Below are 13,343 nucleotides of genomic sequence, written 5' to 3'. Positions count from 1 at the left end.
GAGTCACATGCCTAAAAAGTCATCTTATACACTGGAAACTACCGTTATTTCCGGCGTATAAGACGACTCGGCGTATAAGACGACCCCTGACTTCGGCGCCAATTTTAAGGCTTGCGAAAGTCGTCTTATACGTCAGAAAGTACGGTAATACATATTAATGTATTGGTAACTCTTTTATTTACAAACTTGTTTGTATTAAACAGGTTTGTTTTATTTTTATCCTGGTGTTCATTTTTTCTATATTTTATTGATATATTAATGTATATATGAACTTTTAATATCACACATCTACTTTTCTCGCCAACAAGCAAGCATGCCAATGATTTGCATAATATCCATTACAAAAATGTGGATTTTCTGATGTTTGCTTAAACTATTGGAATTTTGACTGATTTATAATATGTTATGAAAAGCCGCCTACAGATGGCCAAAAGGACTAGAAACTATAGCAAAAAACTGTTAGACCAGACATGTCAAACTCACGACGTTACGTGACGTCGCGCAACATATCGGGACTGTTTTGCCATTGCCGGCAATGGGGTGGGTGCAGCTTCCGCGTGAGGCATCCGGCCCGCGGGCCGGCAGTTTGCCACCCTTGTGTTAGACCATCAAAACTGGAACACCGAACATAAACATCAAAAAATATCTTCATATTTTAAAAAATTAATCGTATACTCTTTATTTGGAAACTGCTTGTAGATATAATTCTGGACATAAAATTCTGCAACGTCCAAAATTTAGGTTTCTCTTAAAGTAAGATTTTAAAAGGTTCTGTCTCACTGGCCATAAAATTAATGGCAGTTTCAGATTAGCTAGAACTTAATTCTTATTATTTGATTATTGTTATTGCTGCGGCTGTTTTTATTAGTAAGCTAAATCTCAAATTATTTTTTATATAGTACGTTATTTTCACTCATAATATACTAATCTCTTATTCACCAGTAGTCAATATTTTTAAAGTGCCAAATTCTTATAAGGCTATTTAATAAATTGTTTTAGTGTTGCTAATGCAATAAATGTGGGTTTTTTTTCCTTAACATTCTGTAAATTCCTAGCTAATTTTTACAGTTTGTAAATCTCTTTCTGTCTCTTTTTCCTTGGTTCTATTCTTAAGTATCTAAAACTAAATTATATTCATACATACATACATATGTGTGTGTGTGTATGTGTGTGTAGGTGTGTGTACACTTATACACACACACATATAATTTAAATTTTTTATTTAGAAACCTTCCATAATACTACAGATAATGCTCATTTAGCGACTACAATTTAGCAATATGGTCATTAAGCAAAGCGGTCACTAAGTAAAAGTACAATTATGCTTATGATCTTACTTCAGCTTTCCTTTGCTTTATAAACCTGTATCAAGCTATGAAACCTACTGCCCTTAGGGCCGCTGTGTGCTTCTAGCTTGCCTACAGAGAGGGGAGGGAGATGGGGTGGAAATCTGGGGAGGGGGGGGGGAAACGGGACTTTGGATTATCATCATGAGACCCAAAGAGTTATTTTGGCAAACTAAAGTTTCTTCTCATAATAACTACTGGGAGATGTATTGGACAATATGACCTGAACTGTCAGTGAGGGGAGAAGAGTCATTCTTTTAATTAACTGCTTCCCACCAGTTCTTCAGAGCTAGCTTTCACTTTAATCCTACCTGTATGATATTGCTTAATAAAGTTTACATTAGAGGACACAATGGCTCTGGTGTTTTTCTTAGTTGGGCTTTTCAGCCAGAGCTTGACAGTCGTAAATGTAAGGACTGGTTGTAAAGTTACTTTTTATTACTACTGTAATTGCAAATTAAACAAGGCAGTCACTAAATGAGGACTATCTGTAGCACCTACTTGCTCAATCTGAATGGATGGTGTGAGTGAAGCTTTACAGAGAGAACACCCAAGTATTAAAGCTTGTCCTCTGAAAACACGTTTCAATACACTTGTACACTATATGGTTTCTCTATAGCAGGCATGTCAAACTGACGGCCCACGGGCCGGATGCATCATGCAGAAACCGCGCCCACCCCATTGCCGGCAATGGGGAAAGTCGCAATACATCGTGCGACATCACGTGACGTCGCAAGTTTGACATGCCTGCTCTATAGCCACCACTCCTTTTCATACAAAGAAAACACAATGTTTCCCACAATGAAATTATATATATCTGCTGAATTTTCCAAATGGCAGAAAGCTTCAGCTTTCATTAAATAAGATACTGCAACCCATCCAATCTAACAAATGAAACAAAACGCTATCATGAAACAGGTCTTGCCTTTTGAACCCCACCATCATTCCTCCATCAGTAAGTCATACATACTGGGCAGTCATGTCCTTTGGGCCCACCATCACAATGCAGTTGCCAGCTTCATTACACTGTTTTCCCACAAGACTATGAGCGTGCACTTGGGGAGGATCAGTGTGTGTCACCAAGTCCACCTCTATCCTAGCCAGTCCAGTGTAATTAGAGATCTGCCAATAAAAATTATACAAAATGACATCAAGGAGATGCTTCCATAAACACCATCTTTCTATGAAACACTCATTCTTCAAATGCCTGTGGAACTTTAGAAAGAAATATTGCCACATATAATTTATACTGAATTAATTTACGCTCATGATACAAGCCTATCAAGTTTCATTAACACAGACAGACTACAATAGCCTTTACATAGCTAGAAACAAAGGTCAGTTTTAGAACATTGTTTAAATCCATAGCCACTAACAGCAATTCAGACCGTATGACACCATTGATCATATATGCATACAGCAAACATGCAATGAATCTTAACTTAGTAAGCGGTAATATTTATTATTTTTGTTTTATTTATTAAATAAGTACCCAAAGTAACTCTGGGTAGTTCATGTTAAGAACAAGCAGAACGCTCATACTTCTGCCTTTATGAAAGAAGTAAGCAACGAGATAAAAATAGCACAATGAAATAATTAATTTCGAAAGTCTGATTTAGTGTACCTCAAAAAAGCTATTTTTACTGATAAATTGTTTGAATATAATAAATATCTTAGTTTATCTGGCTTGCTTATCTGCTCGCATTAGGTGAAAATGAAATTACTTATGGATAGAAGCAGGTGGTCTTTTCAACCTGGTTAATTCCATACATTCGCATAGTACATTTTCTTGATTTTAGTTTAATCTAATATACAATTATGTTTTAGCCAGAAAATTTAAACTTCTTTTATATATAATTCTTGTTGCACTCTACCCAGCTGGCTTTGAGGAATTTTCTGAAGCAAACAACACAAATTGAAATCCAAGTTTTTAAAAAGTTGATCCTAACTTGATTTTAAAAATTATTTAATTTTAAAAATTAAAAAAAATGAGAGCTGAATGCAATGAAATTTCATTTTAATGTATGCTGATTAGTGTACATTTAAAATGACAATAAAGTTTCTATTCTATTTTAACTTAATCTTATTATTTTGTTATTTAGATCCTATACCAAAGGAACCAAGATTAATTAACTCAATAATTCACTTAGAGTTCTGAATGCAAAATACAGGTTCCAAAAGAATTGTACCCTTTACCCCTAAGGAAGGATAAAATATACCATGACAATCACGGTTTCACATCATGCTCTTCCTTTTTATTCCTGGGCACTCTCTGTCTATGGTATTAAGACCAGCCTAGTGTAGAATTAAGCCAAATCAAAATTTTCTATTCCTACAGAACTAATGTTCAGTTGCTCTGGAATCAAAAGCCAACAGGACAATAGATTTAAGGCCCAAGAGTAACACTGCAAACATAAATGAATTTACTTCAGTCAGTTATCTGTAACAACCAGGAATAATGTTTTGAAAACTTAAAAGTATTGCAATGTGTACCAAAAATAATCACTTTACTGACCTTCTGTCCCTTATCTTAATTAATCAGAAAGTCCAAACAAAATATGTACCAAATAATAAGACTTTTTCTAAAGACAGAAAAGGCAATGGAGATTACTCTTTCTTAAAAAAAGTTTTCTTCATAAAACATGATAAATAAATGAATGTGTTGCTCACCTTGACAGTGGGATAAGTCTTGTGTCCCTTCTCACTAGATGCTCCAGGTAGCCCACCATGCGAAGGCCCTTCACAGCCATAACGGAACCGGAAACCTCGCTGCCAAAAATGATAATTCAAACAAAGTCATTCCATCAGAAAAAAACCAGAAAAATCAGAAAACATTTGCCTACAATAGGCTATAGATGGAGGGGAATGATGGAGTCCTTGGTGCTCTTTAAGCTTGGATGTTTGTTTGCAGGCATTACAAAAGTACACTGAAGATGTTACCTACTGTGGTAACAAAACTTCTGCAAACAAATAAGCTCAGAGAACACAAAGTTCAAGGCTGTGAATCCACAGTTCAACCATGAGCTAGATATATATATATATATATATATATATATATATATATATATATATATATATATATATATATATATATATGTATGTCTTTGGTTGTTCGGGTTTTCTCCCGCGTAAAATTGGAAGTGTCTTGGCGACGTTTCGACGAAGTCCCATTCGTCATCTTCAGGCTGGTGTTTTCAGCTTCGTGCTTCGAGCAGCAATGGGAGAAAACCCGAACAACCGAACAACCAAAGACCTACATACAAATACCCGCGAAAACCTCAGAAACATATATATATATATATATATATATATATATATATATATATATATATATATATATATATATATATATATCTCCTTAGAAAATCCTTACCTGTTTTGGCTGTTCGATTATAGTGAGAAATGGGCCTTCAACTAAAACAAACAAACAAGATGATATTCAGAGCATCCCAATATTAAATACTTATAAATACAATGTAATACAATTTAAGAGGAACATTATTAACAAAACACACGAAGGCAGAAAATTAGTTCCTTCCCTCTGTTATCTATAGTTCCACATCTCTCAGGACACATAACTTAACCAAAAGGTTCCTTACCTGTCTCCATGAACAGTTCTTTCTGCTCAATCAAATGAGCGCCAAACTGAAAATCGTCATAGTCTATCCCATCTAAGCACTGCATACAAACAAGGATCAAAGGACAAAGAAAGCCTTAACTCCCAGATGATTGAAAGCATTATAGACATAGCATTATGAAGATTATAAATAATGTAGACAGTCAACAGGAATCTACATTAAGTCTGTAGTACTAAATGACAGCTAAATGAAAACACTGAGAACAAAAAGCAACTTATTTAAGGCAAGGTCTCCTGAGCATCTGACAGCAAAGAACACTCCCATTCAACCCTCTGTACTGATGGAAGACTACAATTCACATAAACAGATGCACTTTAAATATGCAGGCACCACTCTTTAAAGTTAGGCAACCCCCAAATCCAATAAATACCTAAACAAGAATGTTAGATAAGTTTCTTAGGACATACCTCTCATCGGGAAGAAGACAAATATGAGAATGATATCGACAGTTAAGTTGTTTGGGGAAAAGAAAAAAATAAGCATTTACCCCACTATTGCTTACTTCACATATGAAATCAATCATTTTTACATATTGATAAGACGGTTGTCCAACAGAGAACACAAGTCCCGGCTATTCCTTTTTTCTTTTTCTTTTTTTGGGTAGCACTTTGTTAGGGAAGGACCGTTGAATAATGCATATTTTGCTTGCCTTTGGGCCCAAACCAATAACCAAGGCAGAGAAGACAACTTTGTTATTATTATTATTTTAAGCCTTCCAAAGTACGTGGAGTGACCCTAACATTTTGAGAACATGTATTTTCCCACCTTGCCGGCCTTCAAGAAAGCCATTAAAACTCTCCTGTTCCGGCAGGCCTGAGGTTGATGTGGGGGGGGGGGAGGATACGATTGGGACATGCTGTATGAATGCACTTATTTTTATTGTTATATTTATTGTTTTAATTCTGTACGCTGCCCCGAGTCCCTAGGGATTGGGCGGCATATAAATTGTATTAATAAATAAATAAACAGGGATGTTATTATTTACTATTAAAGTTAGTACTATTTTTATTATTATTTTTATTATTATTATTATTATTATTATTATTTAATATATTGTAAAAAGTGATGGCTATTGCTGGTCTACGACCGTAATAAAGTTGTTTATTATCGCTCATCGCACAGTCAGCCAGATGTTCAGACTGGATTTGGCATTTTGTCTACCTATCGAGTCCTTACCCAGGACCTGGGATAGGCAGATGTGGATGTTTGATGGTATTACAGATATCGTCGCAGGATGGAAGCAGTTCCTAATAAGGCTGCCTTTTGCAATTATTATTATTATTATTACTATTACTATTATTACTACTATTATTACTATTATTATTATTCCAAAGTACATGATCCCAAAAGAGAACGCAGCTTTTGCCAGCTTGGGAGATAGCGAACTTGGAAGAAGCCAAGGACGAGAAAGGAGGCCCAGATTTTCAGCCAGATCCCAAGTCGAAGTGAATTAAGGAGGGAGGGAGGGAAACTTCCAGGCAACGGGAGACTCACCGCGGGATAGCCTTCGCCATCCATGGAGGATCTTTCTAGCTTAGGATGACGGAATTGGCAATCCGGCTCTGCGAAAGAAACAGAACAGACGGAGGAGCTTTACAAATCAAAACCAAGCACGCCCTTTCTGCTGTTGCCGCCGCCGCCGCCGCCGCCAAAAGAAACTTAGGGGAAACTGGGCGGGCAAGGTAGTACGGCTGGAAAGTCCCTAGAAACCCAGCAAAGCCCAAGAGAGGGAGGGACAGAAGGCAAAGAAGGCAGGCTCTGCTCGCTTTTCTCGCGGCTTCTTCCGCCTTCCAGGCAGCCTTTCTTCAGCGCCAGGCCCTCTTGCGGGGCGGGCAAGAAAAGCGCTGCCAAAGGGCGCTGTTGGGAGATGGAGAAGCGCTCCCAAGTCTTCCGGGGAGGGAAGGGAGGTAGACCCGGGGCCCGCCTCGTTTTCTCCAGTAAGCGAGGTCAGCTTTGCCCCGCCTGCTGATCTGGCGTCGTGGGAAACTTCCCGTAACTCCCCTGCCATGCTAGCATTGCGACCGGCGTCGGATCCGCACGTGGTTGGTTATCCTCGTTCGGGGAGGAGGAGGAGGAGGAGGAGATGATCCGCTTCCTCCGGGAAATGGAAGTCTCTTTGGAGAAACCCTAAGGCAGGGGCCTTCAAACTTGGCCCTTTTATGACTTGTGGACTTCAACTCCCAGAATTCCTCAGCCAGCTTACGCTGGCTGAGGAATTCTGGGAGTTGAAGTCCACAAGTCATAAAAGGGCCAAGTTTGAAGGCCCTTTGCCCTGAGGAGAAACCAAAGGGCGGGTTAGGATAGAATAAGGTCCGGCCGCTGCCGCCACTCACCAACCATTTGCCCCCAAACCGCTCTGCCATCCTTGAGGCCAGACTTCCCCGGCCTTGCTGAGCCCCGCCCGGCCCTCCTGCCGGGGTTTCCCGCTGTCAGCTGGTTTCTGGAGGGCCGGGCTCCGGCGGGGGGTGAGGGCGAGCGACGCCTCTCGCCAAGAACGCCGCCTTAGGTCGCCTGAGCGGCCCAGAAGAAGCCTCCTCTCGTCAGCCTTCGCCCGCTGAAGTCGGGCTGGAACGGGAAAAGTTGGAGAGACGCCGGGCTTGCCGTTTCGAGCGGAGAAAGCCCTCTCTCTTTTTTTTTTTTTAAAATCTCCGTTTCAAGAACAGTTTAAAACAGTGTTTCTCAACCGTGACAATTTTAAGGCATGTGGACTTCAACTCCCAGAATTCCACAGCCAGCAATGCTGGCTGTGGAATTCTGGGAGTTGAAGTCCACATGCCTTAAAATTGTCAAGGTTGAGAAACACTCAGAAAAACGACAGGCAGGGAAGTGAATGAGGGAGGGAGAAATGATAAGAGAGAACTTTTATTGTCATTTTTTTTTTTTTTTACTGTGGGCACAACAGCACACCTCAAAAATGAAAGACGCTGGGCTTGCCCTTCCGAGCGAAGAAACCGCTCATCTTTTTTAAAATCTCCGTTTCAAAAGCAGTTTAAGAGAAAAACGACAGGCAGGGAAGTGAATGAGAGAGAAATGATAAGATAAAAGATAAGATAACCTTTATTGTCATTTTTTTTTTCCTGTGGGCACAACGGCACACATCAAAAATGAAATTTAGTTGCCCGCTCTCAAAGTGAAACACATACATGACACCAGTGCTTTTTTTGTTAAAAAAAAAAAAATTGTTAATGATTGTTCTACAAATGTAACCCAGACAACACACTGTTCACCAATTATTAAGTGATTTATGTTTTTAAAAAATCAATAAAATATATTACAAAAAGAGAGAGAATTCAGCTTCCTCCATTGGCTTTGCTTCTTGGAAACCAGCTGGGAAGGTCTCAAATGGAGTTCACGGGATTCCAGGACACTACAAGTCATCTCCAAACAATATGAGCAGCACATACATTTAAAAAGTAAAAAACCAAACTCATAAATATACACTGGTTGCTAAGTGCCTGAACTATGATCTCAGTAGGGAAATTGCAGGGGTTTGGCTGGATTCACTCTTTTCAGTGCTGTTGTAATGAATGCTCACTAAACAAATGGTCATTTTTTGGTTGTTACCACAGGTTGCAACAGTACACAGTATAACAAAGAATGAAAGGAGTAATTAAAAGAGGAGGAAGTATAACAACACACACATGGAAGAAAATTAAGATGAAACCAATACCAAAACTGAAAGCTTAAAAATTTCTAAGTTTAAAATAAAGCATTATTACTAACAGTTGGAATCCCTTCCTCTGGGAGATAGTTCAGTCGTTCAGTAACTTTACTGATCCTTTAAGTTTACCATCCATATTTTCCCCTAGATTTCATTGTAGATAGGGCAGGAGAAGATGTCTTTGTGCAGAGACACTGTGAAAGTTGGACCATAAGAAAGGCTGAGCGCCAAAGAATTGAGGCCTTTGAACTATGGTGCTGGAGAAGACTTCTGCGAGTCCTCTGGACTGCAAGGCGTTCAAACCGGTCAGTCCTAGAAGAGATCAACCCCGACTGCTCTTTAGAAGGCCAGATCCTGAAATTGAAACTCAAATACTTTGGCCACCTAATGAGAAGGAAGGACAAACTGGAGAAGGGCCTAATGCTGGGAAAGATGGAGGGCAATAGAAGAACGGGACGACAGAGAATGAGATGGCTGGATGGAGTCACTGAAGCAGTAGGTGTGAACTTAAATGGACTCCAGAAGATGGTAGAGGACAGGAAGGCCTGGAGGAACGTTGTCCATGGGGTCGCGATGGGTCGGACACGACTTCGCAATTAACAACAACAACTGTTGTATTTAGCTTTACCTAATTTTCTTTATTGGTAGTTCTGGCCATGTACAATGACACTGAGACCAAAACCCACCATCTGATGAGGGAAAAAATCCCCATGAGTTCAAGAAGTGTCTGATACTGTATCAATCCCATTTAAGACCATTGAGACCTTGTGACTTTTCCTATTGGCCACGCAGATAGTAGCAGCATGGCTTGGCACTGCAGCCAATTAGTGCTTATAAGGAATGTTCTCGGCAGCCTGGCTTTAACAATAGGTTTTATAATGAGAAGGCTTGGATTTTAGCAACTTTTTCTCTCCAGATATTTCCTGTCTGTTTAGTCTGTCTGTCGATCTAATTTATATAGCCCCTATCTTACAGTATTGACTATGGGTGATATACAAGGGTTAAGAACTAATAAGCAATGGTCAATGACACCTGAAATAAAAAATAGTCTCAGTCAGAAAAACCACATCAACAGCAAAGTTCAAACACCTGCAGAAACAGCTAAGTCTAATACCATAGATAGTTAGCCCAAGGGATACCTTGCAATTAGTGCTAAAAATTCTATTCAGCCAGAAAAGTTGAAATTAATGATAGAGCTCAAATTTGAAAAACAAGCATATATTCAGGTACCCCTGGGCTGCGGAAGCTGAAAAACCACTTGTTTTCCAGATGCGATCTTTCCCTGTGGATTTAGCCCAAGGAATATCTTGCAATTAGTGCTAAAAATTCTATTCAGCCAGAAAAATCAAAATTTATGATAGATCTAAAATTTCAAAAACAAACATATATTCAGGTGCCGCCGGGCTGGGGATGCTGAAAGACCACTTGTTCATAAGCACTAGGGACACTTGTCACGTAGCTTCGAACGGGCGCTAAGTGAACCCTTGTAACTCAGGGATTACCTGAATGACAAATGCTGAATTCCAAATATAGCACTAAGCTTCACTTTTGAGCCAAACATTGAATTTGAAAAACAGACATGTAATCTGATTATTTCCTGGCTTGAAGCAGGAAAAGCACTAGTTTTCAGGATTTGCTCTTTGTCTGAGGAGCAGACAAAGGCATAACTCCAGCATCGGTTATAATTGGCTTCTAGCAATTAGACGTTATGCCTTTGATTTTCTGCTCACATAATAAACGGGTTCTGAAAACTGCTGGTTTTCCTGCTTTTCCGGGCCAGGGAGAATATGATTACATGTATTTTTTTTTCAAATTCAATGTCTGTCTCAAGTTCTGGCTGAATGGGAATCCGGCATTCGCCAAGATGGGCCTCCTAGCAATTACAAGTTATGCCTTGGATTATGTTCTCAGAGAAAGATCCTGAAAACAAGCAGCTTTCCTACTTCCCCATGCCAGGGTGAACCTGATTATGTCTGTTTTTCAAATTTCATGTTTTTCTGAAATGGGAAGCTTAATACCTAGATGGGAATTTTCCTTTCAGTATAATTGACCTAAGGCAATTGCTAAGTTATGACTTGAAATATTTCCTTGGACAAAGAGCAAATCCTGAAGCCAAGTGATTTTCCTGCTTCTCCTGGCCAGGGAGAAAATGGTTACATGTATTTCAAATTTGATATTTGGGTCAAACATGAAGCTTTGTGCCCGAATTGCCATTCAGTATTGTTTATAAGTGGACTCCTGGCAATTGCAAGTTATGCCTTTGACTATCTCCTCAGATAAAGTGTGTATCCTGAAACCAAGTGGTTTTCCTTCTTCTGGCAAGGAAGAATATGATTACATGGTTTTTTTTTTCATATTTGATATTTATCTGAAAAGTGAAAGTGGGAATTCAGCATTCACTATAATTGGCCCCTTATCTATTGGAGGTTATGACTTGGAATATCTCCTCAGAGAAAGTAAATCCAGAAACTAAGTGGTTTTCTGGTCCTCCTTTCCAGGGACATGATTACCTGTCTGTTCTTTAAATTGTATGTTTTTCTGAAAAGGAAATGCAGTGGCTAAATAGGAATTCAGCTTTCACTATAATAAGTCTCAAAACAATTCCAAGTTATATTTTGGACTATCTCGCCAGATAAAGAATGGATTCCAAAACCAAGTGGTTATCTTGTTTCTACTTGCTAGGGTGAAAATGATTATGTGTCTCATTTACAATTTGATGTTTGTTGGAGAAGGGAAGCTTAATATCTAAATGGGGATTTGTAATTTGTTTTAATGAGCCCCCAAACAATTGCAAATTATATCTTGGACTATCTCCTCAGATACTTCTACTTGCCATGGAGAACATGATTCCATGTCTCTTTTTTCAAGTCTGATGTTTCTGTGGAAATAGAATGTTAGTTTTCACATTGGTATTTTACTATAATTGGCCACATGCTAATTATAAGTTGTCTCCTAAACACTTAATGTGGACACTTAGCGATAGCAAAACAGATTTTTAAAATTTTTAAATGGTTACATATTAACTGCTTAATAAACTGCTTGTGCATACCTTTTCTTCAAATAAGATTTTTTTCCTGTTATTTGAAGACAAGAATATCACTTACCTTCTCCAATCCTGTGACACCATATCTATTTTCATGAGGAGCTTCAGAAAAAGTATCTCCAAAATCAAATCTGTAGCTCATCTTTACGAGGTGCTTCATAGCATGATTTGCTCATTATTTTTGTGGGATGTGTCTATGTCATGTTTATCTTACTCTCAGCTTACTGCTGGGGCAGTCTATCACTGCTTTTTTTGAGTCATCAAGTTGATAAATTAATTTCTTGGCATTTTTACAGAAAATTAGAACTTTTCTGACAGTAGAAACAATTAACAGAGGAACAGCGTGCCTTCAGAAGTTGTGGGTGCTCCATCAAGTGAACAATCTTTTTTTTTTTTTTAATGGTAAGGTGTCCTGCATGAGCAGGGGATTGGACTAGAATACCTCCACGGTCCATCCAACTCTGTTGTTCTGTCAGCACATATTTCTTCACTCAGAAATCCTTACTAGATTAACCATATATAATTTATTAGTTTGATAAGGAGAATTTTAGTTTTAAAACTGTTACGAAAGGTCATTGTTAAGTAATTAAAGGGAAAAGGCAAATAGAGTCAGCTTAATGAATTTGCTTTTGTGAAAGCATAAAAAAAGGTCAAAGAGATGTTTAGAGAATCAAGTAGTAGATCATTAAGTAAAAGTTTAATAATATAGCAGTTTTATTAATAATACAGTAGTGAAACTATACATTCAAATTCAACTGTGAGAAAGTTGGGAGAGATGCAAGCACCACTCATGATCTTTTCTTTTTTTTTTGCTGAATGGTTTAAAAAAGATATATAAACAAACAATATACAAACAAACAAGAAAAAGGCAAGAAAAAAGTAATAAAATACATATCAGGACAAAATATTTACAAATAAAATGAAACGTAAAGTTTTACACTACTTCATTAATTATAAATAACTGAATATATTATATTATTTTAAAGCTAAATCACTGTTAAATTGGAAACAAAGCATATCAATGAAGATGAACAAAATAGAATAAATTAATGAGAGTATAAACAATTCCACCCATATTACTAAAAATCTATTCTGATTTGGATAAAATTGAACTAGAAACCTTAAGCGTAGAGGATCCAAAATTTTTGAGTAGTATGAGTCCATACGTTAAATATCTAAGACTGCTTTCTCATTTGAATTAAATTCTGTGTGACATTTATTTTTAAAGCATGGAAGCGTCAAAAGTGCATTCCCACAACTTGGTGACATTCCTCCACTTGAGGGGGATCAAGAACTCTTCCAGTAAAAAGCAAATAATCCCTTGCAGCAGCTGATAGGTTTGCATCTTCTCCTTTAAATAGCAATAGCACTTAGACCAGGAGTGTCAAACTGCTGGCCCGTCGGCCGGACGCATCACGAGGAAACCGCGCCCACCCCATTGCCGGCAATGAGGGAAAAAGTTCCAATACGTCGCGAGTTTGACATGTCTGACTTAGACATATACTGCCCCACAGTGCTTTACAGCAGTCTCTGAGCAGTTTACAATGTCAGCATTTTGCCCCAACAATCTGGGTCCTCATTTTATCAACTTTGGAAGGATGGAAGGCTGAGTCAACCTTGTGTCTGCCAGGATCAAACTCCAGGCTGTGGACAGA

General features: G+C 38.4%; 1 protein-coding gene across 5 annotated transcripts in view; it reads right to left on the bottom strand.

The window, feature by feature from the left end:
* The window catches only part of NFKB2 (nuclear factor kappa B subunit 2), a 40,938-nt gene extending 33,354 nt beyond the window's left edge, over positions 1–7,584 (bottom strand). For 2 of the 5 annotated variants that reach the window (XM_039360000.1, XM_039360001.1), the window contains exon 1: positions 2,272–2,396. In XM_039360000.1, coding sequence (XP_039215934.1) covers positions 2,272–2,291 — 20 coding nt within the window. In that variant the 5' untranslated portion in view covers positions 2,292–2,396. Of the gene's footprint in view, positions 1–2,271; positions 2,469–4,016; positions 4,116–4,719; positions 4,761–4,945; positions 5,025–6,478; positions 6,547–7,317 lie in introns of those variants that run through there. The other 3 variants (XM_039359999.1, XM_039359997.1, XM_039359998.1) reach the window with 3 other exon arrangements.
* Between the last annotated feature and the right edge of the window lie 5,759 nt (positions 7,585–13,343).

The sequence above is a fragment of the Crotalus tigris genome, unplaced genomic scaffold, assembly GCF_016545835.1.
Source record: "Crotalus tigris isolate CLP2741 ecotype Arizona unplaced genomic scaffold, ASM1654583v1 scf7180000019147.1630427, whole genome shotgun sequence".
In the NCBI taxonomy this organism is placed as follows: domain Eukaryota; kingdom Metazoa; phylum Chordata; class Lepidosauria; order Squamata; family Viperidae; genus Crotalus; species Crotalus tigris.
Note: the sequence above shows the minus strand (reverse complement) of the source record. Positions and strands in the feature narration are given on the sequence as shown.